This window comes from Natrix helvetica (genome assembly GCF_964273705.1).
Source record: "Natrix helvetica genome assembly, chromosome: Z".
Lineage (NCBI taxonomy): Eukaryota > Metazoa > Chordata > Lepidosauria > Squamata > Natricidae > Natrix > Natrix helvetica.
Genome location: NC_138554.1, coordinates 556,325 through 583,922, shown reverse-complemented (window position 1 = coordinate 583,922; position 27,598 = coordinate 556,325). Strand labels below are relative to the sequence as shown.

The following is a 27,598-nucleotide window of genomic DNA, read 5'->3' as shown; positions in this document are numbered from 1 at the left end:
CCCTCCCTGGCCAGTGATGTAGGAAGAGGGAAGGACACAGCCAAGCACTCCAGTGTAGGAAACAGTTTTATTATGTATAATAAAGGACCGAACAAAGAGGAAACAGCTTGTCCGGACCCCGAATAATGATCATAAACAGGGGTTTATACCCCACATGACGTATATACTTGCTGATGGTTACATTTGACATATATGGTATGATAAGGAACTGAAAGCGCTTGGTACATATCTTAATTACCGTAAGGGGACAGAAAGGAAAAAGGGAGGGGGCCATATGCATCCGATGGATTATATCAACTATAATGTTTAAAGGGAGGAAAAGGAGAACAAGCTAGCAAACAGGATACATTTGTCTGGGTCAGCTTGCCTCATTGCAGATAAAAATAATCATTCATGTCAGCAATTCTTACAAGAAAGGAAATAAGGCTCTGGACTTGACCAGACTTTTTCGGGCCTGCAGCCTTCAGCCTGGCTGTTAGACCTAAACCAAAGTTTTAGCCTATCTCATCAGCACCCCAAAGACGCTCCGTTAAAGACCAGAGGACGAAAATGGGTTCATTTTAAACTGACTGGGATTTGAGGAGAGTCCGGGCTGTGTGGAACCGGCTGGTTTGGTTACTTGGGGGTTTAATTGCTTTTAAGTGCAGGAGCTGCCCCCCCCCCCAGGTGGCCTCTCCCGAGAGGAGCTTCCTTTTTGCTAGAGCAAGGGGGCCCAAACTTGCCAGTTTTAAGGCTTGTGGGCTTCAGCTCCCAGAATTCCCCAGGCCGGAAAGGTTTACCAGAATTCAGCATGGATCGGACGAGGAGAAATGTGGCTACGCTGCCTCTGTTCCACTTTCTTAATAAACGGTGGGAACGGGGTATACATAATATATCCTCAGCAAAGGGGGGGGGGAGAAGAGCTGGCTGGGGAATTCTGGGAGTTGAAGTCCAAAAGTCTTAAAAATTTGCTCAATTTGGAGACCCCCTGCACTAGAGAAAGGGGTGTGGCTTCGGAGGGAGAGAAAAGGGGGAGGGGGGTCTGCAGGCAAGAGCAGCCAAGGTGGCTCTTAACAATGAAAACTTTCCTACCTAAATTTAAAAAAACAATGACGAAGCAGAAATTCCCTTTACTGTTACTAAAAAGTGAAAAAGAACACGTTATTCTTGGACCGCTGCCATAACTGTGTGACCGATTGAGACACATATATCATATATCACGGTCAACCTGATGTGACAGTCACTGGAATGCCATTGGCCTGTACAATTGGTGAATTGTTTTTTGTAGGGATGAGGAATGTCGTCTGAGCAGGAGAGAAAATTTCCAGCATTCCAGGGGGCAGGGAGGGGACACTCGGGGAGGGGAGGGGAGAGGTGTGGGATAAATTGGAGAAGGTAACAAGAAATGGGGGCTGGTCCCTCCCTCTTTAGCCAGTCAGCCCCACTGCAGCATCTCCAATGTCACTCGGTTGATATTCGGTGGCTCGGCAACAGAGTCGTCTTTGCGATGGTTGTGGTGTCCCGGACGTCTAACCACCTTTTGTGACCTGATGAGGAAGCCCAACAAGGAAGCTAGATTTGCTTAACCGTGTTGTTAACAGCTTGCAGTGATTCACTTAACAACCGTGGCACGGAAGGTCGTAAAATGGGCCAAAAACTCACTTAACAGCCGTCTCACTCAGCCACAGAGATGTTCGGCTTGGAGGTTGTAAGTCAAGGACTAGCTGTGGTTTTCCTAGCTGGCTCTACCTGTCAAGACCTTCCGATTGTTCCCAGCTGAGTCGTTTCCACCCCTAGAGACTGAATCTTGCCAGGCTGAAGACTGATTGGCATCTAGAATGGACTTTGGCAGCTGTTTTTCCCCCTGTGATTTGTGTCCCCCCCCCGTCCCTCCCGTCCACCTTCTCAGTTTTAAGTCTTTCCTTCCTGAAGTTCCCCATCCATGAGCCAATCCTGTTTGGCTTCAGGAGCCGCTCTTAGAAAGGGATTTCGGGAACAGGTGTGGGGGTCTTCCCCAGCATTATCGGGAGAAACACAATTTGACACATGGTCTGTATTAGTATTAATCACTTACTTATTTAAGGAAGTCCGCCTTCTCGCCCAACAGTTCCAAAAACCGCTTTTTATTGGGTCAACGGGCCGCCTCCATTTTGTTTTTGGAACCTGCTGGCTGGCCATTTGCAGTGTTAAGGTGCTGCTATTTTGCCACCGAGGGGAAAGATTCGCTTTTATGACCCACAGTGGCACCCCTCCACCTGCTTTGCCAGGGCCCGGGCCAACTCCCACCATGCCTGTTGTAGAGAAGGGCTGCCAGGGCTTCCCTTCGGCTAGGTGGTTGTGTGCTGGGGATTGCCCACTTGTGAAGTTAGGGAGGCCTTCCTTAATTGGAAGACATCGGCCGCGTATAAAGGGGCTCTCTATAAAATGTTTTATAGGTGGCAATTTACTCCTGGTGAGATTGGCCAAAGTGCTCCCCAACAGACCTCCAAATGGCTGGAAATGCAACCACCAACAAGGAACCTCCTGCCACATGTGGTGCTGGGCATGTCCCAAAGCCAGGGAGTTCTGGAAAGAAAATTCAAAACTGGTTGGAGGAAATTAACGGGACAAAAAAATGATATGAAATCAGAGCTGTTCCTTCTAGGAATAATAAAAGGAAATGTAAGTAAAGAAATTCAATATATTATGCTTCATGTTATTATTGCAGGTAGAATTACATTCGCCCAAAATTGGAAACAAAAACGTCCCCTCAAATTATAAAAACGGTGCTAGAGTGCACTGAAATGGATAAATTAACGATGGAACTAAGAGACAGAGAGGAAACAGAGTATTATAAGACATGGAATAGGTGGTATAATTGGCTTGAAAAGAGATGTAAAATTAATGCATGAGGAATACATACCGTATAATAAAAGGAAATGATGTATAGAGAGTAAATAGAGATGTAAATATTGCATATAATATATAAATATGCATGAAATAAGGAGGTATGTGTATAAAACAATAGGTCTTAAGAATGGAAAATTTGAAATCAAGAAAGAAAAATACCGATAATGAAAAGCTGTAAAAGTATAATTGTGATTTTAATGTTTTAAAAATGTTGAATAATTTAAACAAAAAGATTAATGGGAGCTCTAGCTCCCCATTAGCTCATCTTGAGAGCCAGGAAGGTTGATCAAGCCCAGGAAGCTAATCGGAGATCAAACTAGATTTTGAAAACTAGATTTTTAATAGGAGTCGGGGGGGGGGCACTCTGTTTTCCCTGGCAGAAGGTGGCAGGGGGCTGTTGCAGCTGAAAACGGAGCTCGGGAGCCCATTTTTGCTAGCAGGGTGCTCAGGCCGTCACAGGCGCCCCTGACACGAGTGATGTCGAGGTGGCCATGCCCCCTGGCCGCCCCCCCCCCCCAGATCAAACACAACCCTGGAACGGCCTTCAATTAAATCGAGTTTGAGACTCCTGCTTTAGATCTACGGCAGTGATGGCTAACCTTTTTTGGATTGTGTGCCAAAAGCCAGGGGAGCGTAGGGGGGTCATGCACGGGCGTGCCCACACCCATAATGCTATGCGTGCGACCCCAGTGTGAATGCGCATGCAAACAGCACTCCCCCCACTGCTTTTGGTGCACTTTTCTCACCCTCCCCAGGCTCCAGAGGCTTTCTAGGAGCCTGGGGGCCCTCCCCACCCCCCAAGGCCCTCCAGAGGCTTCAGGAGCTTCCCTGAAGGCTCCGGAGGGCAAAAAACTGCCCTACGGCCACACCCATTCCCAAACTTCTGGGTTGCCCGTAGGGCCATTTTCCGCCCTCCGGAGGCTTCAGGAGCCAAAGTCTTAGCTGGCGCATGCGGGAGCTGACAGAGCAATGCCTCGCTTGCCTTAACAAATGGCTCTGTTTGCCACGTGTGCCATAGGTTCATCATCACGGATCTAGGGGGAAGGGGCATCAGACCACCTCCCGGCCCCTCTGCCAGGTGTCAGGAGCTCCTTCCAGTGGGGGGGGGAGTTCCTCTCAGGATGGGGGGGGGCTCTGCAGACCAGGTGTTCCTAAGATAAACCCGCCATCTCAAAGTCGTGTCAGGCATAATTCTTTGTGTAACACAAGTCCCACACCCAGATGAAGCGATAGGGGTGTTCAAACCTTCCAGGATGTCCTGCTCACACAACAGAGAAGGGGGCCGTTTTGGAAAAAGACTGGGCGCCCAGGATATTGAATCGCCAATCGGAAGGTTTCAGGCAATCTCCCAAGATCTTAGCACACAAGCGGGGTTTTTTAACCACGGCTAATTGGCGTATGTAACTGATAAGCCGACTCCGCATGTAACCTGCGCCTGCCTAATGACCCATCGGCCCCTTCCCCCTCCCGACTTAAAATGCCACCTCAGCCCCAGGCAGCTGCAGCCGCCCACGAAAGCTGCTGTCCTTTGAACCAGGTATCTGAGTTGGAAGGAGCAGGCAGGGCTCCTTGGCGCTCTCTGACCTTGGTTGTTTTCTTGCAGACGTCTCATGACCCAACTAGGGAACATCATCAGTGCCGGAAGGGAGTGGGGTTTTGGGAAGAAGGGGAGGAGGTCTGTGGGGTCCTTGGTGCTCTCTGAGCTGGCTGGTTTGTTGCAGACGTCTCATGACCCATCTAGGTAACATCATCAGTGCTGGCATTAATGGTTTCTAGCACTGATGACGTTATCCAGAAACATCTGCAAGAAACAGCCAGCTCAGGGAGCCCCGAGGAGCCCTGGTTTCAACCCTGAGGAGCTGCAAAGATTCTCCTTCCCTGGAGCTCCTAGGGGCTGACCTGGCTTTATTTGACCCTCTGGGGCTAAGGGCCGTCTGTCCCACATGGGCGCCCCAAGGCTGAGGAACTGAATGGGGGGCGGTCTGCGTGGTCAGGTGGGATGGAAGGTTTTGATGGAAAGGGAGATAGAATGGGACGGCAGAGTTGGAAGGGACCTCGGAGGTCTTCTAGTCCAACCCCCTGCTTAGGCAGGAAACCCTACACCGCTTCAAAGGGCTCTCCAACCTCTTCTTAAACGCTTCCAGAGTGGGAGCATGTTGGACTTGGTCTCTGCAGCTCTTCCCCTCAACAGAGACGGTGGGCTGCGATCCACCGAGGCTCCCCGTGGGGGCTGCTTCTCTTGCGGACGGAGCGAAAGAGCGCTGCGTTACCTGGAAGGTGTTGGAGCTGTTGAGTCTTTGAGCCCCTGCTGGGAGAAGCCTTGACGGAAGGCGGACCCCAGGCTGGAGACTTGAAGGTGACGGGTGGTCTTCAGACCTGGCTGGACGGCTATTCTGGGAGTGGGTGGGTGGTCCGTGCCAGCCAAGCGGGAGCGCTGCGCTGGCAACGCAGCCAAGTTAGGCGCAAAGAGCCTGGAACAGCGGAGCGCAGCCAGAAGCTGGGGTTGGGGTCGAACGAGGCCGGGGATCCCCCCAGAGAGGGGGAATCCGGGCTGCTCCCCAAGGGGAACGGCTGGGACGATCCCGGAGCCAACGGTTTCTTTCCGGGGACGCAGCGCCGCTCATCCACCCGGCTGCGCCTCCACGCGAAGACGCGGCTGGGGCGGCTTATGCAGAAGAGTCCCCCCCCCGCCCGCTTGGACCTCGGACCCCCCCCCACTTTGCTTGGGACTGGGGAAGGGAGAGTGAGCCCCAGGATCTGAGAGGCGGAGGGGAGGGGGGCAGAGAGTCCCGGGACTGGCAGCGCCCCTCGGGTCTAGGAGGCAGCTAGGTGCCCAGATTTTCCTTCTCCCGCTCTTCCTTTCTTCCTCCTCTCCATCTTCATCTTCCTTCCTCCTCCTCCTCCTCCTCCGACCCCCACCCCGGAGGGCCGCAGGGGAGAAAGGCCGTCCGAAGCACGCGCTGCCCCCAATGGCCGGCTCTTCTTCCCCGGGTGAGCCACTTGCGGGGCTCCCGCTGCCCAGCCGCCCTTCTGCGGGAGCCGCTCGCTCGGAGAAAGGCGCCGTCGGAGTTCCCGAAGAGCACCTGAGCCTCCGCCCCGGGCTTTTCCCGCCCCTCGGGGCACCCAGACCCCAGCCCGGCTCCCTTTCTGGAGGGCAGGGAGGGAAAGGCTGGCGCCGGTTGGTCAAAGGGGAGCGTCGCCCAGCCTCCTCCTGGGGAAGGGTCGGAAGGCGAAGGAAGGAGGCGCTCAGGAGGAGGAGGAGGAGGAGGAGGAAGAGTGGGCTGGAGACCTAGACAAGGCAGCCGGAGAAGGAGCCCTGCCTCCTCCTCGAAGGTCCCAGGTAGGTGAAGCCAGGGTCTCGGAAGGGAAGGAAGCAGAAGGAGGAGGGAGGGAGGGAGGGGGAGGAGACCCCTGACCCTTGCAGCCCAGGGGGGCCTCAGGGTCTCTCCTCAAAGAGAGCTTCTTCTCCCTTTGCGCAGGTTCTCAGTTGCCCATGGCCCCCTCCGCCCTCCCCCAGGTCACCAGGCGCAGAGCCTGCCAGCTTTGGGGGCTGACCCTGGGGACCCTGACCTCCCTCCTCCTGTTCCTGAGCTGGCCCAAGGAGCAGCTGGCCCCCAGCGCCCCTGCCCCCTCCACCGCCACCCACAGAGAGACCATCACCCTGGGCGATGGCACCCTCACCTTCCGCCTCAACCGAAGCCTCTACGAAGCCCACTTCCCTCACCTGCAGCTCTACCGGTGCCAGGAGGTGATTGCCCGGGATGGCTTGTGCCAGGGACCCTCCGCCCTCCCCCTGCTGCTCCTGGCCATCAAATCCCACCCGGCTTCCACCGGCAGGAGGGCCACCCTGCGACGCACCTGGGCCCAGGCGGCGGAGGTGGGGGGCTTCCGGCTGCAGCCCCTTTTCCTCCTGGCGGCCACCTCCAACCAGAAGCAGCTGGAGCTGGTGGCGCAGGAGAGCCGCGCCTTTGGAGACATCCTGATGTGGGATTTCGTGGAGTCCCATCACAACCTGTCCCTCAAGGAGCGCTGCTTCCTCCAGTGGGTGCACGGGCACTGCCAGCGGGCGGCCTTCATCTTCAAAGGTAAGTGGGCAAGGTGCCACCCCAGTGGGGCTCTGCTGGCACGATGCCCTGAGCTCCGTCTATCTGGAAGCAGATTCCCGCCACTTCCTGCAACTTGGCTGTAGACTAATTGGGTGTCTGAACCCAGAAAGGATTAACCTGGATCTCTTTTCCTTGGAAGAGAACTCATTCCTGGTGAGCAAACAGGAAAGGGGTGAATTTTAGGTCAATTGGAATACAGGTGGAGGGGGGGGATGAAACACCCAACCCAGCGCTAGGGAGCAGGTCTGAAGGTAAGAGAGGGTTGACTATGGGAAGGCCTGGGATAAGGCTGCCCTGCAAGGGAGGGTCTCCTATTGTGTCATCTCATCCTTGGGGTAGGCCTTCCCTTCCTCAGCTGTGGGCCTTTGAGGTGAGAGGGGTGGGTGGGGGGAGGCACATTAGTCTCCAAAAGTGAGCAGCCCCCTTTCGGAGAGAGAAAGCTGACGGAAAGCAGGTGTGCTGCAGAGCTCAAAGAATGTAGACCAAGGAAGGGACCTCAGAGGTCTTCTAGTCCAACCCCCTGCTCAGGCAGGAGACCCCGTACCCTTTCAGGCAGGTGGCAGTCCAGCCTCTTCTTGAAAATCTCTGAAGATGGAGGGCCCACAGTTTCTGGTGGCAAGTCATTCCAAAGTTTAATTGTCTTCACTGTTAGGAAGTTTCTTCTTAATTCCAGGTTGCTTCTTTCCTTGATTAGTTTCCATCAGTTGTTTCTTTTCTTTCCCTTCTGGCTCCCCAAAACCAAGAGAAAGGGAGGACACTTAAGAAGGAAAGGGAAAACGGCCCCCTAGCCAAGGCAGAGGGCAGCCAGGTGACTGAAGGGCCCTAAACTTCTGCTCTGGGTGGTCTTCCCTTTGTTCTTTCTTATCCAGGGCTGTTTGGCTTCTTATCTTTTCAATATTTACATTTAAATTGATATGAATTAAGAGAGAAGGAATTATGATAATACCAAATAATTAGGTTGCTAGAACATCAAATAGGAACAAATAGGCTGAAAGGTATGACGTTGTGATCACTTACAGACATAAGGCGTCTGCCAGTCTTTATCAAAGCAGATTTCCACCTGGGCAGGAAAAAAACAAAGGTCTAAGGGACAGATTAGGTGAGACCTGGCTCCAAAACAGGAACTGGGAGGTGGACCTTGGAGTCCTAAAGCAGGAGCAGCCAAAAGATAGCAACGGCATCTTTGATGGTATAAACAGAGGCAGAGAATCAAAACCAGGCAAGGGGTTATTACCACTTTGTAAAGCCTTAGTAAGGCCACACCTGGAATCCTGCATCCAGTTTTGGTCACCAAATTCTTGCCCGGCCTTCAGGTGCTTTGTGGTGGCCCCTCAAATATTGGAGCACTGATATCATGACCAGGGAGATACGATAGCACTGTTCCAATATTTGAGGGAGGGGCTGCCCCCAGAGAGGAGGGGGTCCAGCTGTTTGCCAAAGCACCTGAAGGCCAGACAAGGAATAATGGATGGAAACTGATCAGGATAGGTTCAGCCTGGAAATAAGGAGATGTTTTCTGAACAATCAACCCATGGAGCAGAAGTTGCCTGCAGAGGTTTTGGGAGCTTCATCCCTGGAGGCTTTCAAGAAGAGACTGGACTGCCATCGGTCAGAAATGGGGTAGGGTCTCCTGCTTGGGTGGGGGGTTGGACTAGATGATCTTCAGGGTCCCTTCCAGCTCTGTTATTCTGTTCTTCCTTCCTTCCTTCCTTCCTTCCTTCCTTCTTTCTTTTTTCTTTTCTTTTAGAAATGGGGTAGGGTCTCCTGCTTGGGTGGGGGTTTGGACTAGATGATCTCCAGGGTCCCTTCAAACTGTTATTCTGTCCTTCCTTCCTTCCTTCTTTCTTTTTTCTTTTCTTTTAGAAATGGGGTAGGGTCTCCTGCTTGGGTAGGGATTGGACTAGATGACCTCCAAGGTCCCTTCCAGCTCTGTTATTGTAATATTATGTTGTTCAGAAATTGTGGGAGCTTCATCCCTGGAGGATTTCAAGAAGAGATTGGACTGCCATCTGTCTGAAATGGGGTAGGGTCTCCTGCTTGGGTGGGGGTGGGGGTTGGACTAGATGACCTAAAAGGTCCCATCCAACTCTGTTATTCTATTATTCTGACTGCTTTCATGTCTCCCCTGGTCCTTCTTTTCATTAAACTAGACACACCCAATTCCTGCAATCTTTGTGTGTTTAACCTCCAGGCCCTTAAATCATTCTTGCTTTCTTTTGTTTGCATTATTTTCCCTCTTCTTTCCTAATCTCACCTCTTCCCTCTGCAATCTAAGCTATAAACTCTCCCTCACACTTTGGCCTTTTGTCCGTACTTCAATGCACATCCCACATGCTCACTGGGTGCTTCCATTTCACCCCCACCCCTGCACAGACACGCCCTTCTTGGTAAGTCAACGTGGGGCACATTTGCTTCCCGAGGGACGCTTCCTCTGCCTGGCTGACTGGCGGCTGAAGCCGGACCCAAATCCTGAGATCAACGGAGAAGTGGAACTTTTATTTGAATTCTTCACACTGACCGTTCCCCCATCTGGCACTGGGGAGCAGGGGGGAGAGCTACCTGCTGGGAGGGGGGGGTGAGAAAGCCAAGGTGGTGGATGCACCTGGTGGATCAAGCCCCGCCCCTTTTCACCTGCAAGAGCATTCGGGGGGGGGGGGGACAGGCTCCCATTTTGACCTTCTGACCTCCCCACTTGGCCGGTTTTGGTCCCAGAGCCCGAAAGCTCCACCTTGAGGCCATTCCTTTGGGAAGGCTGACCAGCTGGACAGTGAGGACCAGCGCAGGAGCAATCTGCCCCCCCCCACGGAACGAAATGCCACGTTGCTTTTCAGGGGACGACGACCTCTTTGTGAACCCCAAGGTGCTGACCGATTACCTCCGCCAGACGTCCAACGCCTCCCACTTCATCCACGGCCAAATCCGGGTCCACTCGGCAGTCGTGAGGGGGGGCAAGTACGCCGTCTCGAGGGATTTCTACCCCATGGACCAGTACCCCAACTTTGCCTCCGGAGGGGGGTTCATCATGTCGCATGAGGGGCTGGCTGCCCTCTACCGAGCCTCGCTGGAGCTGCCCGTCTTCCCCCTGGACGACGTCTACCTGGCCTTCCTGACGCTGGCGGCCAAGATCCCCCACCGGCACGACCAGGCCTTCCGCGTCTGGGGCATCCCCAAGGACGAGCTCTCGGCCTACCAGCACTCCATCTCCATCCACGGGGTCAGCCTGGAGAGGATGGAGGAAGTCTGGAAGCAGCTGGGGAGCCCCACAAAGGACTCTGACGCCCGCAGACAGAACGGGCCTCCCGCCCGGCTGGTGGATGGAACGGGTAGTCAGTAGCCTCCGGGCGGGGCGGAGAAGCACCTTGACCAGAAGGCTGGTCCACTTCAGGCAGGTGGTTCTGGTGAGGTAGAATGGCACTAATGCTATAAAAACAATATAAAATGCTTTAGTGCTGAGACCCCGAACTGCTTGCGTGTGAAGGAAGCTTCTGGAAAGTGCAGGGAACCTGCCTAAACTCTGCTTGCAGGAAGAAGAACATGCTTAATGCAGCCTATAGGTGAATATTCTATGTACTAAAATAAATCCTGTAACTGACCGTGAGGCTTGTGCAAAGGGATGTGGACCAAAAGTAACAGGTGGCGTAAGGTAAAGGCCCACCCGTGTAACCCACCCACCCAGATGGAATATGCTGTAGAAACAGCTTCTCCTTTCTTGCATCCCTGCTTTAACTGTCTTAACCTGCGGTACTTAGATGAAAGTGGTTAGAGGGCAATGCCTTGGACAAGCTAAGACGCGTTGAAGCTATATCAGTTAACACTTGAGCGTAGGCCAGGGTTCAGAATTTGTCATGCGAATGCTCTGAACCTGTGCGCACAATAAACCTGTGTTCTCCAACCTTTGGTGGTCTTGTCTCCTGAACTGGTAAAGTGGGTCTTCCTCTACCCTCCTGGGACTCTGCCACATGAGCAGGACAGGAGTGGCCGTGAGTCTGCTTCCTCCGCCCCCCTCCCCCCAGGAATTAGAAAACACATCACTGTGACGAAGCGGATGTAAAAATTAGCCATACTGTCAGCCTTGCCCCCAACTTAGACTGCTAGGAAAGGAAGACCCTCCTTGACTCCATATGATTGAAGTGATAGGGTTTTTTTTAATTATTAAAGTTAAGTGATTGCAGCAAAAGTAAAGCCGGATCTGAATATTCACCTGCAACGGTTACACTTTTTCAACATCCCCGTCCCCCACGATCAGTTCTTCAGTGTCCAATAGGATGCCTTTTTGATGCTTTGGGAACTCCTTGGATGTCTGGCGCCTGTCGATGTAGTTTTGCATTCTGTTCCCAGGCGGTTGGAGACCCCTGTTTTTTGTCAACGTTTGTCTTCTCCCTTCCATGCTCGCACATTTCCCTCCCCAATTCCTGCCCGCCTCTCCTGTGTCTTATGGCAGGATGCCAGCCTGGCGGAGAAGCAGGAACTGACACATGCAGGTGTGAGGCTGTGCTGGGCATTCCCCACTTTCTCCCTTTCTGTGCCCTCCCGATCTGGGTTCCTGCTTTGGGAAGGGACCGCGAGGCAGATCAGCCTGTTCGGCTGCAGTTTTTAGAACGGAGAACTCCCCCTGCTCCGGGTGACGGAGGTGCCCTTCATGGCAAGGAGGAAGGTGGAGAGGGCAGCTCAGCTCTCGGAGGGTATTTTGGGAGGGTGACCCCTGGCCCTCCCCTGTGACCCCTGTCCCGGCTGCCATGGGCACACCGGGGCCCCCAGAGGATCTGCTTGGGAAGGGGGAGGAAGGAAAGCGCCCCATCCTCAGGAGATGCCATGGGGGCACTTGGGAGGGAGGGAAAGGGGTTTATTGTGGGGGGGGAATGGGGCAGACCCACCTGCCTTGGCTCACCTCCCACAACAGAGAGCCTGTGAGAGCCGGCAGGAATCCGGGTGGGGGGTGGGGTGCTGGACGTGGCCTGTGTCCATAGAGTGTGTGGTGAGTGGGATCCTCTTGCAAAGGGGAGGTGTGGTGTTTACAACCCCCTCCCCTCCAAATTGGGTCATCCCAGGTTCCTGGAGTTGGACCCTTCCCAGCCCCGGGAGGTTGAGGCAGCCTGGCCTGACTCATCCAGGGGTCTTTCCTCTTCACCCCCCTCCCCCCCTTCCCCTGGACCCCCCATCAGGAGTCAATTCCATCAGGGATTTCAGGCTGGCTCTGGACAATGCCCGTCACATCCCCCCCCCAAGTTCCCCCACCTGCTTCCTGCTAGTCTGATGAGAATGAGAGCCAGTCGTGTGCCTCCCCCCCCCCTCCCCAAGCTCCGGGGCTCCCCCACCTCCAGCCTAGCCCCCTTTCCAGAGCAGCCCCATAGGAATGCAGCCCACCTGGTGGAAACAGCCAGGATCCTGGCAACTTTTCAATTGGGGGTCTTATCCAAGGGGGGGGGGTCTAACCTCCCAGGTGGGCACTGGAACTGCTCAGTGCAGGGGGGGGGCAAAGTGAGCCAGACAGAGCCGGGGGGGGGGGAGGTGGGGGGTCTGGTGCTTTCTGAAGCCCGTATTTGGTCTGGGGGCTTGGGGTTTCACCTTGCAGCCCACTCTAAGTGAGATCAGACCCCCGACTGAAGGGACTGTCTGCCCCCCCCGCCCCCGGCTGCATTGCATCTCTGCTCCCCCCCCCCCCTGTGCTGGATGATGGGCAGCAGAGTCCCCTGCAGGGGTGGGGCTGGGATGCCAAGGCCAGCGCCTGCCTGCGGCCATCTTGGTGGCGGTGGGGGAGGGGGGGGGAGGGCTCCCTGGGGAAACCCTCCCCCAAGATGGCTCCCGGGAGGTGCTGCAGGAGGCTGCTGCCCAGGAAGTGGGTGCACTTTGGTGGGGAGAAGGGCTGGCTTCCCCGGGACAAAGGGGGAGAAGGGCTGGCCAGCCATGGGGCCCAAGGTCTGAGGCCTTGCAAACCCCCTTCACACACACACACACACACACTCACACACACACACACACACACACACATACACCCAAGCCAGGCCTGGGGGGGGAGGGCAGCTCCAATTGGGTGCTTGCAAAGGCCCCCACCCTCATCCCCCCACCCTCGCCCCATGCAATTTGCGGGAGGGTTGGAGGACTCTGGCAGGGAGAAGGCCGGCTCCCTTTTTTTGGGCCGGGGGGGGGGGGGGATGGTTTCCTTTGCACATCAAGCTGCCTCCTTGTCTCTCTTGAGAAAAGGGCTGGGGAAAAATCCCTCCTAGGAAAATCTCTGGGGCCGGATTGCTGCCTGTGGGGCTGGCAGGGGTGAGCCCTCCCTTCAGCCGGCCATCCATCAGTGGCTAGGATTGCAAAAGTCACAATTATTTGCTTTAGATTACAGTGATTCAATTGCTGATAACTAAAGTAAAAACTTCCCCGGCCTTTGAGTTTGGCCAGAGATTAAATGGATTAGATTTGGCAATGGAGGGAGGAGTTGCACCTGGGTGTAGCCTTTGGGTATTTTTAATTTTGGAGTGTTATTGTCCCTCTCTGTTTTTATCACCCCCTCCGCCCACCCCCCACCCCCCCGATTTTCTTTGCTCGGGGTGGGTGGGGAGGGGGAACAGGCTACGGACATTGTGAAATGAAAATTAAAAAGCTTTGACATTTTTAACCGTTGCTTGGGAAATAATTGGAAATGTCAACTTGCTTGATCCTGGTTTGTACAGGACCTGCCATGCGCCAAAGTCATAAAACATTATGAAAGTTTCTCATTTGATCATTTTCCAAAGGGAACCAGTTCCAATCCGTTTCCTTTTAAACAGCCTAATGCAGGGGTGTCCAAACTTGGGAACTTTAAGACTTGTGGACTTCAACTCCCAGAATTCCCCAGAATTCTGGGAGTTGAAGTCCACAAGTCTTAAAGTTCCCAAGTTTGGACACCCCTGGCCTAATGCGTAAATGTGGTTTTAAGGTTTGAGGTTTGTTGCTTCCTTTGGAGGGTGTTGAGGGGTCCGGGCAGGGCCTGGTCTGTGTGTATGTATGTGTGTGTGTGTGTGGGGGGGGGCTTGGCCTTCCCAGCTGCCATCGCTGCCTCTGATGGGCACTGTGGTGCCCACCGTTTCCTGAGACCTTGCGTGCCCTAAGTGCCCCTGGGCGCTGGGTGTGGGTGGCAGCACCAATTTCTGGCTTCTTGGGCCCCATTCGTGCTAACAGTCTTGCCTTAATTCCGCCTCGTTTCCTAGGCTCAGCCATGTCTCCATCCGGTGGGTGACACTGGGGCTGGCAGCCGTCCTCCTGCTCACGTCTGCCCTGAGGAAGTGGCAGGCCCCCCAGGCAACACCTGAGCCCATCCCAGCCCTGGCCGATGACACCTTCACCTTCTACCTCAACCACAGCGTCTACCGAAGCCTCTACCCTCACCTGCAGCTCTACCGGTGCCAGGAGGTGATTGCCCCGGACGGCTTGTGCCAGGGACCCTCCGGAGTCCCCTTGCTGCTCCTGGCCATCAAATCCCATCTGGCTTCCACAGGCAGCAGGGCCACCCTGCGACGCACCTGGGCCCAGGCGGCGGAGGTGGGGGGCTTCCGGCTGCAGCCCCTTTTCCTCCTGGGGGCCACATCCAAGCAGAAGCAGCTGGAGCTGGTGGCGCAGGAGAGCCGCATGTTCGGCGACATCCTGATGTGGACCTTCGTGGAGTCCCATAGCAACCTGTCCCTCAAGGAGCGCTGCTTCCTCCAGTGGGTGCACGGGCACTGCCAGCGGGCGGCCTTCGTCTTCAAAGGTAAGCTGCCCAGGGCAGAGTGGGCTTCCCTGCTTGCCCTCCAGAAGACCCTGCAGGGAAGGTGAACGGCTCCTTAGGACCTTTTGGAGATGGCCCCAGTTTAGTTCTGCTCAGTGTCCACCGAGGTTGAGGGGGAAAACCCATTGGAGGTCCATCTTTCAGGCATTTTCCCGTAGTCCAGGGGTGTCCAAGCTTCCCAACTTTGTGGACTTCAACTCCAGAATTCCCCAGCCAGTAAAGGTTCCCACCACAATATGGATAGGAGAAGAACAAATGTGGCTAAAGTACATTATTGTATTTTTTTATTTAAGTTTCGTAATAGATAGTGGGAATGCAGTAGATGTAATACATCTTGTTTTCAGTAAAAGCTGGCTGGAGAATTTTGGGAGTCAAAGTCTACCGTTCTTAAAGTTGCCAAGGCTGGACACTCCTGCCACAGTCCTTGCAGCCCCCTCAGGGGGCACAGACCATCCCCTCCTTGCCCCCAAATGGGGCGAGGACAGACGCCAGGGCCCTCTGCTTTCTCTCCTTTGCACATCCAGAAGAGGCCGAGACGTGGCCGCCAACTGCAGTGGTCTCTCCTTGTAGGGGAGGACGACGTTTTTGTGAATCCTGTGGCCCTGACGAAATTCCTCCGGCAAACGCCCAACGCCTCCCACTTCATCCACGGCCACATCCACTACCACCCTGCCGTGAAGAGGATTGGGCGGGACGCCATTCCCTTCCTGCTCTTCCCCCTGGCCCACTACCCCCACTTCGCCTTGGAAAAGGGCTTCCTGGTGCCCGGCGCTGCCCTGCCTGCCCTCTACCAGGCCTCCCTTTGGCTGCCCACCTTCCCTCTCAGTGGTGCCTACTGGGGCTTCCTTGCCTTGGCCGTCCAGCTGCCCCACAAACACAGCGGAGACTTCCGGGCCTGGGAGAAGATGCAGGACCACCTCACCTTCTACCAGAAGTCCCTGGTGGTCCACGGGGTCCCCATGGAGAGGATGGAGGCAGTCTGGCAGGAGCTCCGGGGCTCCGCGTGGGGGTGGCCCAAGTGAACGCAGGAGCCGCTGTGCCCAACACACACCGCCCTTCACCCGGGACGGATTTGGTCAACTGGAGCTGGGAAAGGCAATGCCCCCCATTGGCACTGGCTTCCTTCAACCAGAGAGGGCCAAGACTCACATTTCTCAAAGCCCATTCCCCATATTCTGTTATTAAAAATGTCTCCCAAGCAGGAGGGTCTGTGTGAATGCTTGCAGGTCCGTGCGGTCTCTGGAGCAGAGGCGTCCAATCTTGGCAACTTTTAAGACTTGTGGACTTCAACCCCCACAATTGCCCCAGCCAGCAGTGCCAGAGGGGAGGAGGCCAAGATGCCCGTGGTGAAATAACCATCAATTCATTGATAAAAGGGGGGGGGGGGAACAAAAGGTTGCATAGGGAGAAACGAGTGTTTCTGAGCTCCTACAGAGGTCGGTCAGTGCAGGAAAAGCAACTTTTTTTATTTTATTTTTATTTTCGAATAAACACAAATACAACACAAAGAATCCTCTTTCTTTACATACTATAGAAAGTGTGTCAATTGGTTACAAAAAGCTTTCCTGCATCTCCTATAATACATATCAAATCATATATTTTAAATCAAATATATTTATAGATATTACTATCCTGATACCTCAATTTTCATTTGACCACAATTGTTTTAACATTCTTTTGTAAAAAATATTCCAAAGTTTAAAGCATAATCACATAATGGCATTTCGTTAGGTATTTCCAATATCATCCAATAACATTAAATCCTTATAACCTAATCAAATAAAATAAAATAAAACCTATTCTAAATAAAAATCAATAATATTTAGTAACCAAGTTTCTAGTCCTCTTTTCCAAATCACTGTTTACAATTTATATCAAATTTCCTTTTATTAAGCCAATACATATATATACGTTATCATTATCAAACATTTTTTTTACTATGTCCATTATCATAACATTTTTTTGACCTAATACTCAAAGTTTAACTATACAATACAATACAATAGCAGAGTTGGAAGGGACCTTGGAGGTCTTCTAGTCCAACCCCCTGCCTAGGCAGGAAACCTATACCGTTTTAGACAAATGGTTATCCAACATCTTCTTAAAGACTTCCAGTGTTGGGGCATTCACAACTTCTGGAGGCAACTTCTGTTCCACTGATTAATTGTTCTGTCAGGAAATTTGTCCTCAGTTCTAAGTTGCTTCTCTCCTTGATTAGTTTCCACCCATTGCTTCTTGTCCTGCCCTCAGGTGCCTTGGAGAATAGCTTGACTCCCTCTTCTTTATGGCAACCCCTGAGATATTGGAACACTGCTATCATGTCTCCCCTAGTCCTTCTTTCTCTTAAGCTAAACATACCCAGTTCCTGCAACCGTTCCTCATATGTTTTAGCCTCCAGTCCCCTAATCCTCTTTCTTGCTCTTCTCTGCACTCTTTCTAGAGTCTCCACATCTTTTCTACATCGTGGCGACCAAAACTGAATGCAGTATTCCAAGTGTGGCCTTACTAAGGCATTATAAAGTGGCATTAACCCTTCACGTGATCTTGATTCTCTCCCTCTGTTGATGCAGCCTAGATCTTTGTTGGCTTTTTTGGCAGCTGCTGCACACGGCTGGCTCATATTTAAATGGTTGTCCACTAGGACTCCAAGATCCCTTTCACAGTTACTACTACTGAGCAAGGTGCCACCTATACTGTACCTGTGCATTTCATTTTTGTTGCCTAAATGTAGAACCTTACTCTTTTCACCATTGAATTCATTTTATTAGATAGTGCCCAATGTTCAAGTTTGTCAAGATCCTTCTGTATCTTCAGCCTGTCTTCTGGAGTGTTGGCTATTCCTGCCAGCTTGGTGTCATCTGCAAATTTGATGAGTTCCCCATTTATTCCCTCATCCAAATCATTGATGAAGATGTTGAAGAGTCCTGGGCCCAAAACAGAGCCTTGGGGGACTCCACTGCATACTTCCCTCCATGTAGATGCAGTTCCATTGAGGACTACACGTTGAGTGCGGTTGGTCAGCCAGTTACGAATCCATCTGGTGGTGATGCTGTCCAACCCACATTCTTCTACTTTATCTAGTAGTAGGTTATGGTCTACCTTATCAAAAGCCTTACTGAAGTCCAAGTAAACTATATCGACGGCATTCCTCTGGTCCACTAGTTTTGTCCCTTTGTCAAAGAATGCAATAAGATTAGTCTGGCACGATCTGTTTTTGACAAACCCATGTTGGCTTTTGGCTATTACTTTGTTTACTTCTAGGTGTTTGCTAATTCGTTGCTTGAGTATCTTTTCCAGAATCTTTCCTGGTATTGAGGTCAGGCTGATAGGTCTGTTTTACCTCTTTGTGTAAAGACAGATGCAAAACACGAGTTAAATAGTTCTGCTTTCTCCCTGTTGCTTGTCACCTTCTTGCCACTTTCTCCCAGCAATGGACCAATTGTTTCCTTAACCTTTTTCTTGTTTTTAACATGTTGGAAGAAGCTTTTTTTGTTATTTTTTTACTTTCGTGGCAAGCCTTTCTTCATTGTGAGCCTTAGCTTTCCTCACTTCATCTTTACAGGCTCGGGCTATTTGCTGATATTCTGCCTTAGTTAAGTCCCCCTCTTTCCACTTTTTATACTTATCTTTTTTAAAAAAATAATTTTGTATTTATTTATTTTTCTTTAAAAATAAGACAACACATACAGAACAAAAGCAAGGAGAAAAAACAACTTTCCTCAATTTCATCAAGCATGTCGTTTGATTACAAGTTTTTGTGCAACAGTTTTTACAATTAAAAATAAAGTCACTGGTTATCCACTAAACATAAATAAATATTTCATTGAGCATTATATGTTCAGATTACCATTAATATTCTTTCATTTGTGACGGCCCTTATTTGCTTGAATCCATAATTATCTATTAAGTAACAATAAGTCTTTATAGAATTATAATATCGCCTATCTCTAGAGAGTAAAAACAAAGATTAAAACAAAAGATTCCCATTAATTCATATTGCACATTTATACTTTCAATTAACCATAATGTCATCAATCATCCACAATTCCAAATATAATTTTCCATTGTTAATTATCAATCCATATAGTCATTAAGTATTTCAATTCATATGCGTATCCATTGTTCATTACATCATCATTAGTCCATTTAGTATAGCAGAAATCTTTATAGTATAGAATGATACAATACAATACAATACAATACAATAGTAGAGTTGGAAGGGACCTTGGAGGTCTTCTAGTCCAACCCCCTGCCTAGGCAGGAAACCCTATACCGTTCCAGACAAATGGCTATCCAACATCTTCTTAAAGACTTCCAGTGTTGGGGCATTCACAACTTCTGGAGGCAACTTCTGTTCCACTGATTAATTGTTCTAACTGTCAGGAAGTTTCTCCTCAGTTCTAAGTTGCTTCTCTCCTTGATTAGTTTCCACCCATTGCTTCTTGTTCTGTCCACAGGTGCCTTGGAGAATAGCTTGACTCCCTCTTCTTTGTGGCAACCCCTGAGATATTGGAACACTGCTATCATGTCTCCCCTAGTCCTGATCACTACCTACAATTATACCTAGAAATTCAAATCATCCCATTCTTATATATTAGGTTCATTATTGTTCTTCATATATCGTGTAAATAAGTACTCTATTGCATAATAAAAACAAAGTTAAAAAAAACTTTCATAGCAGTAAATATAACTTTCTATTATTGCATAAGAAAACAATTTCATTTCCAGGTTTTTTTATCTAACCATTGGTAAAACAAATCCCATACTCTATAAAATTGCTCATCCTCTAGTTCTCTAATTTCAAATGTAGGCTTACTCATTTCAGCACATTCCATTATTTTCCGAATAATTTCCTCCTGTATTGGTAATTTCTCATTTTTCCAATTTTTGGCAAATACAATTCTAGCAGCTGTTAAAACATTTATAATCAGATATTTCAAGTCCTTGTTGTATGTTTCTGGTATTATTCCCAATAAGAAGAGTTCTGATTTTAAGTCTATGTGTTTATATATCATTTTCTCCAGCCACGTGTGGATTTTAGTCCAGTATCTTTTAGCTTCAGTACAAGTCCACTACATGTGGTAATATGTGCCCGGCATCTGATGACATTTCCAGCATTTTTCAGATTTATTCTTAAACATTCTTGCTATTCTTGTTGGGGATAAGTGCCACCTGTAAAAACATCTTCCATATATATATATATCTTCCAACATAACCGCACTCAACGTGTAGTCCTCAATGGAACTGCATCTACATGGAGGGAAGTATGCAGTGGAGTACCCCAAGGCTCTGTTTTAGGCCCAGTACTCTTCAACATCTTCATCAATGATTTGGATGAGGGAATAAATGGGGAACTCATCAAATTTGCAGATGACACCAAGCTGGCAGGAATAGCCAACACTCCAGAAGATAGGCTTAAGATACAGAAGGATCTTGACAAACTTGAACATTGGGCACTATCTAATAAAATGAAATTCAATGGTGAAAAGAGTAAGGTTCTACATTTAGGCAACAAAAATGGAATGCACAGGTACAATATAGGTGGTACCTTGCTCAACAGTAGTAACTCTGAAAGGGATCTTGGAGTCCTAGTGGACAACCATTTAAATATGAGCCAGCAGTGTGCAGCAGCTGTCAAAAAAGCCAACACAGTTCTAGGCTGCATCAACAGAGGGATAGAATCAAGATCACGTGAAGGGTTAATACCACTTTATAATGCCTTGGTAAGGCCACACTTGGAATACTGCATTCAGTTCTGGTCGCCACAATGTAAAAAAGATGTGGAGACTCTAGAAAGAGTGCAGAGAAGAGCAACAAAGAGGATTAGGGGACTGGAGACTAAAACATATGAGGAACGGTTGCAGGAACTGGGTATGTCTAGCTTAAGAGAAAGAAGGACTAGGGGAGACATGATAGCAGTCTTCCAATATCTCAGGGGTTGCCACAAAGAAGAGGGAGTCAAGCTATTCTCCAAGGCACCCGAGGACAGAACAAGAAGCAATGGGTGGAAACTAATCAAGGAGAGAAGCAACTTAGAACTGAGGAGAAACTTCCTGACAGTTAGAACAATTAATCAGTGGAACAGCTTGCCTCCAGAAGTTGTGAATGCCCCAACACTGGAAGTCTTTAAGAAGATGTTGGATAGCCATTTGTCTGGAACGGTATAGGGTTTCCTGCCTAGGCAGGGGGTTGGACTAGAAGACCTCCAAGGTCCCTTCCAACTCTACTATTGTATTGTATTATTGTATTATTGTATCTTAAACCAATTCTCTTTATATGCAGTTGACATTGTCATTTTATAATTTTGAGTCCACAGTTTTTGCCATTTTTCTAAATCAATCCCATGCCCAAGTTTTTCCTCCAAGCTAACATAGTTTCTTTGACTTGTTCTTCCTGTAATTTCGCCTCTAATAGGTAAGCATAGAGTTTTTTAATTACTTTTTCATCGTTACCTGTTAAGATTTTATCTAGTTCAGTCATTTTATCATAAAAACCCTCCTTTTTTCGATCTTCATTGTATCTAGAATGTATTTGTACATATGAATACCAATTAACTTCAATACCTTCCTGTTTCAATTCTTGTATAGATTTAGTTCACCCTCTTTATTTAGTAATTCAGCGTATCTAACTGTTTGTTCCTTTTTATATATTACTGAGTATGAAAAAGCTTCAATGGTTGATATCCAGACTGGAATTTTTAAGTAATGCAACCTCTTAACCTTCTCCCAATTTAATAGCAAAGCCTCTCTTATATAATGCCTTCTAAAATAACCATGTCCTTTAGTTCCCTTATACCATAAAAATGCATGCCATCCCAACAACAAGTCGTGACCCCCTAGATTCAAAAGCCTAACATTTCTTAGCATTATCCATTCCTTGATCCACATCAGATTAGCTGCCTGATAATACAGCTCCCAGTCAGGTAAGCCCAACCCTCCTCTTGATTTGGCATCTTGCAGCAATTTATTATTTATTTATTTATTTATTTAATTTGACTTCTTAGTCGCCCCCTCTCCCCCCAGGGACTCGGGGCGACGTACAATAGCAACAATCACAACAATATAATATGGAGGAGGTAGAAAATAAATAAATAAATTACAGTACTTTGAAACAATTAAAACCCCAATGACAGTTAAAATTTAAAAATTAAAATTAACAATTAAAAATGCCCAAGAGGTTTATTTATGTTTTATTCTTGCTTTCCCCCCCTGCCATATAAATTTCAACACCATTTTATTTAAATCTTCAAAATAGCCTTTCCCCAACCTAATTGGGATAAATAAGTATAGGATTCTGGGTAGGATGTTCATTTTAATTGTTGAGATTCTCCCAATCATTGATAGTTGAAGATTTTCCCATTTCACCAAATCTGCTGCAATTTGTTGCTTCAATCTAAGATAATTGTCTTCTTTAAGGGTACTGCATCTAGCTGTTAGAGAAATCCCCAAATATTTAACCTTCTTTGTAATTTGCATTTCCAAAATTTCCACCAATTCTTCTTTTTGTTTTGATGGTATATTTTTTGTCAAAATCTTTGTTTTATCTTTGTTTATTTTCAAGCCTGCCACTTTTCCATACTATCAATTTAGGTGTAGATTCAAGTGGCTCCTCAAGAATGAAGACTAAATCATCTGCAAATGCTTGCAACTTATATTCTTCTTTTTTAATAGTCATTCTCTTTATTTCTTCCTCTTCTCTGATCCTTCTATTTAAGACTTCTAACGTTAAGACAAAAAGTACCGTGTTTCCCCGAAAATAAGACATGCCCTGCTAATAAGCCCAATCGGGCTTTTCAGAGCATGTGCCATAATAAACCCTCCCCTGAAAATAAGCCTGCCCCAAATATTTAAGCGCATGCGCAACCAGTCCCCGCCATTAACACTGTACAGCTTCCGGGGCAAAAAGAGGGCTCACCGCAAAAACAGGGGCAGGCCAGCAATGTGATCACCCCCCCCCCTGCCTGTTCCTTCTCGTGCAAAAAAACACCGCCCACCCCAACGGCAAAGGCAGCCTGCCTGGTTCCCTTCCTCGCGTTCCTTGCCATTGTGCTCAGGGAAGCGGCTGGTGAAAAAAAAACTTCTCACAAGTTCAATCAAACATCTTGAAATCGCGAGATGGGTTTTTTTTTTTACCAGGGGCTTCCCTGAATACAATGTCGAGGAATGCAACAAAGCTAGAAAGATAAGAGGCGCACCCCGCGGCCCAACACCGCCCACTTTGCCCCAATGGTAAAGGCAGCCTGCCTGGTTCCTTTCCCCGCCGTCCCTTTAACGAGGGGCGGCAGGTGGTGGTGGGAAGAAGCAAGGCACGCCTCCTACCTTTCCAGCTCCGTTCCGTTCCTCGCCCTTTCGCCGTTTGAATCCCCTTGTAAAAAAAGCCTCATGAGTTCAACTCGCGAGATTTTTTTTACAAGGGGATTCAAAGAGGGAAAGGGCGAGGAACGCAACAGAGCTGTAAGTCTCTGGTAGCGCTAGGACACGTGTTGCGCTTCTCCCCCCCCACACACCTCTCACCCCTCACTAAAGGGACGGCAGGAGAGGGAACCAGGCAGGCTGCCTTTACTGTTGGGGTGAGGTGGGCGGTGTTGGGCTGCGATGCGCACCTCTTTCCAGCTTCATCGCATTCCTCGCCCTTTCGCCCATTGAATCCCCTTGTAAAAAAAATCTCATTAGTTCAACTTGCGAGGTTTTTTTACAAGGGGATTCAATGGGCGAAAGGGCGAGGAACGCGACGAAGCTGGAAAGATAAGAGGTGTACTCATGAGGTTTTTTTTACAAGGGGATTCAATCGGCGAAAGGGCGAGGAACGGAACGGAGCTGGAAAGTTAAGAGGCATGCCTCGCTTCTCCCCACCACCTGCCACCCTCGTTAAAGGGATGGCGGGGAAGGGAACCAGGCAGGCTGCCTTTACCATTGGGGCGAGGTGGGTGGTGTTGGGCCGCAAAGCGTGCCTCTTACCTTTCCAGCTCCGTCGCGTTCCTCACCATTGTATTCAGGGAAGCCCCTGGTAAAAAAAAAACCTTCTCGCGATTTCAAGATGTTTGATTGAACTCGCGAGAAGTTTTTTTTTTTACCAGCCACTTCCCTAAATACAATGGGGAGGAACGCGACGGAGCTGGAAAGGTAAAAGGCGCACCTTGCTTCTCACCTGCCCCAGAAATAATAAGCCCTCCCCTATAATAAGCCCAAGGCCATATTTCGTGGGGCAAAAGAAAATAAGACCCTGTCTTATTTTCGGGGAAACACGGTAGCTGTGATAGTGGGCAGCCTTGTCTGGTACCTCTTTTTATTTCAATAGGATCTGTCAGTTCTCCATTTATCATTATCTTAGCTGTTTGCTTGTGATATACCGTTTGTATAGCTTGAATAAAATTATTGCCAAAGTTCATTTGTTCCATTTGTTGTATCATAAATAGCCAGTTCACATTATCAAAGGCTTTCTGCACATCAAGGAACATCAAAGCCATTTGCTTTTCCAGGTGGGCCTCATAATATTCCAAGGTATCCAAAATTATTGTTATATTATCTCTAATTTGTCTCTTTGGTAGAAAACCATTTTGGTCCGGGTGGATAAACCCATTTAAATATTTTTTCAATCTCTCAGCCAGTATAGATGCAAATAATTTATAATGTGAGTTCAACAAGGAAATAGGTCTATAGTTCTTAATTTGCGTATGGTCTTCCCCCTCTTTAGGTAGCAATGTAAAGTATGCTTCCAGTCATGAGTTAGGTATTTTACTTTCAATCATTACTTCGTTCATAACTTCTAACAGGGGAAGGGCCAAGGATTCCTCTAGTGTTCTATAAAATTCCACAGGTAGACCATCCGGTCCCGGGGCCCTCCCATTATTTTGTCTTTTGAGACCTTCAGTTAATTCCATCATTGTTATTTTACCTTCTAATATAGTTCTAATATCATTTGGTATTTGGGGGAGATTGGCATTTTGTAAATATTGTTTCACTTCTTCCTCTTTTATATTCTCTTGTTCATACAATTTAGCATAATAGTCCTGTATAATTTTCTTCTTTTCCATATTCCCTTAGTGCATTTGGCCTTGTTCATCTCCTAGTTGTTGTATTTTCTTGGCCTCTCTCTCCTTTCTCAATTTATATGCCAACCATCTACCTGGTTTATTTGCATTTTCAAAATAATTCTGCTTAGCTCCTCTAATTTTTTGTGCCAGTTCCTCCTTTTCCAATAAGTCCATTTTGTGTTTAATTGTATCCATTTTTATTTTAATGTCTTTCTTTTGTGGAAATTTCTGTAGTTCTTTTTCCAGTATTCTATAGTCTTTTTCTAAGTCCTTAGATATTTGTCTTTTCTTTGAATTTCTCATTCTTGCATAGTCTATTATCAGACCTCTAGAAAAGGCCTTCATTAGGTTCTGCAAGGACGTATTTTCTTTTTTATTTTCTTTAAAGAAGAAAGTCAATTATTTTCCCATTTTCTTTACGGAATCTTTCTCTTTCAATATCATGTTGTTTACAGTCCATCTAGATCTTGTTCTTTGCAGTCTCCATCTTATTGTCATTGGATTGTGGTCCGCCCAAGTGCTTGGTTCAATTCCCACCTCTTGTGCACTGCCAAATAAATCCGTTGAAGCCGAAATCATATCAATTTTAGAGAATGATAAGTGTCTATTTGGATAGAAGGTATATTGTTTTTTGGTAGGATTTCTTTCTCTCCAGACATCTTTTAAATTTATTTCATCCATCATCCTAAAGAAGGATTTCGGGAGTGTTTTTCTATTTCATTTTATTGTTTTGTGAGTTTTATAATCCATGTTCTGAATTGTAATGCCATTAAAGTCTCCCATCATGCAAATATCAGCATAGTCTAAGTCAGAAATTTTCTTTTTTGTCTTTCAATTTGTCAGAGAGTTCTTTATGCAGCCATGATACTGGTTTCTTTTGGGAGCTGTTATTTTTCTTCATTGGTATTGTGCTACACTGGGCTTTTGTTTTTCAAAATTTCCCAAGCTTCTTGAGTTGTTTTCCCCTTGAGGATTCTCATCCATGGAATTCTTCCTAAGCTCTCTCTAAGTTTATTGAAATTAGCTCTCTTAAAGTCCAAGACTCTAGTTTGACTTTGTTCTACTACTTGTGTTTGCATAATGTTGAATTCCAATATTGCATGGTCACTTGCCCCCAGGGTTCCTATGGCTTCAACACCTTCTATCATTTCCTCTCTGTTAGTGAGAATTAAGTCCAATATGGCCGATCCCCTTGTTTCCTTCTCTACTTTTTGGGAAACAAAGTTGTCTGCTAGGTTTGTTAGGAACCTGTTGGATCTTCCACTTGGTGCAGAGTTTGTTTCCCAGTTGATGTCAGGGTAGTTAAAATCCCCCACTACTATTGTGGTGTGCTTCCTACATACCTTAGTTAGCTGACTAGCAAAAAGTTCATCTACTTCCTCTGCTTGGTTGGGTGGCCTGTAGCATAGACCTATGGCAATGTCATTTCCCCCACAACCTTTACTATTGACCCAAATGCATTCAAGATAGTTCTCATCATTGTTGTGCTCTATTTCTTATATATATAGTGCAACTCCACCTCCTCTTTTATTTGGTCTATTTCTTTTAAATAATTTAACTCCTTCTACCTGTATGTTTCATTTGTGGCTTTCTTTAATGGCAACAATATCGTATCTGCCCTCTTTTATTTGAATTTCTAATTCGCCCTGTTTATTCCTCATACTCTGGGCATTGGTGTATAGACATTTGAGTCCATTTTGATTGACCCTGTGTTTACTGTCTACATATCCTGTGTTAGGCCTGACTGCCCCTATTTTCTTGCCACTTGTTTGATTCATGCACATGGTATGGCACTCACTATTAAGTGCTTGGTTTTGCTTGACAGCGGGAGTGATAATCTTACCCGCACAAACATCTGTGTTACATGCACTGATAACCCTATGAGTTTTAGATTGCTGGGGTCAGAAATGTTCTGTATCAATTAATTCTCTGTCCCCGCTCTTCAGTTTAAATGTTTATCCAGAAAATCTGTGAATTTAATGCCAAGTAACTCAGTCCCTTTCTTGGATGGGTGCAAACCATCTCTTTTGTACAGTTTTTCATTGGACCAGCTGCAGGCATCATGACTAATAAAACCAAAGCCTTCCCTTTTACACCACTCCTTTGGCCACACATTAAACTCTGCTACACGCTGGCCCTTCCCTTTTTCTTCCTTCTATACTGGTAAAACCTTTATTTTCTGGGACTCCAACTCCGTCATTCTTTATTGTAGGAGATAGTAGTAATTATCAAATTGCTTAAGACCTCTAGACTTCAATTCCCAGAATTCCCCAGCTGGCATGCTCTAGGCCTGTGACGGGGCACCTGTGGCACCTGGATCCCTGTTGGTGGTAGGCCAGCCATCATCTCCGGTGTCCGTGTGCACCAGGCCTTCCCGAGGCTGGGGGTGGCCGTTTTGCCCTCCCCACGCTTCAGGAAAGCCCGGGGAGGGGTTGTGTGCGCATGCGCAGGGAGGATTGAATTGGTGTTGGCACACACACAAACACACAACTGTGGCACTCCGTGAGAAAAAGGTTTGCCCTCACGGCTGTAGACCAGAGGCAGGGAGCAATGGCCCCTTATCACGGGTGGGCTTCAGCATGGCTCGGGCGTTCTGGGAGTTGAAGCCCACCCGTCATAAAGGGGCCATCGTTCCCCCCTCCCCTGCTCCAGACCCTGTTCAACATTGCAAGCCAACATTCAAATGCTCCAATGTGGACCAGGGAGGGAGGGCAAATGCCTGCCCATACCCTAAAAATGAGACGCAGAGCCCCCTCCCCAGCTCAGTGTCCCAACTCCTCAGCGGCCCCCAATCCCAAACACCCTCAGTGGAGTGGGGGGAGGGGGAGCAGGGTGCCCGGGAGGCCT

At 48.5% G+C, this 27,598-nt stretch overlaps 2 protein-coding genes across 2 annotated transcripts; both read left to right on the top strand.

Annotated features, from left to right (window-relative positions):
• Positions 1–6,074: 6,074 nt before the first annotated feature.
• On the top strand, positions 6,075–10,645 carry LOC309402130 (beta-1,3-galactosyltransferase 5-like). The gene is made up of 3 exons (XM_081971727.1): positions 6,075–6,208; positions 6,348–6,953; positions 9,806–10,645. The coding sequence occupies exons 2-3, from the start codon at positions 6,362–6,364 to the stop codon at positions 10,306–10,308; spliced, it is 1,095 nt and encodes a 364-aa protein (XP_081827853.1). The 5' UTR covers positions 6,075–6,208; positions 6,348–6,361; the 3' UTR covers positions 10,309–10,645.
• Positions 10,646–11,408: 763 nt separating this feature from the next.
• LOC309381822 (beta-1,3-galactosyltransferase 5-like) lies at positions 11,409–15,890 on the top strand (the record flags this gene model as incomplete). The annotated part of the gene is made up of 3 exons (XM_081933106.1): positions 11,409–11,656; positions 14,162–14,700; positions 15,289–15,890. The coding sequence occupies 3 exons, from the start codon at positions 11,409–11,411 to the stop codon at positions 15,738–15,740; spliced, it is 1,239 nt and encodes a 412-aa protein (XP_081789232.1). The 3' UTR covers positions 15,741–15,890.
• Between the last annotated feature and the right edge of the window lie 11,708 nt (positions 15,891–27,598).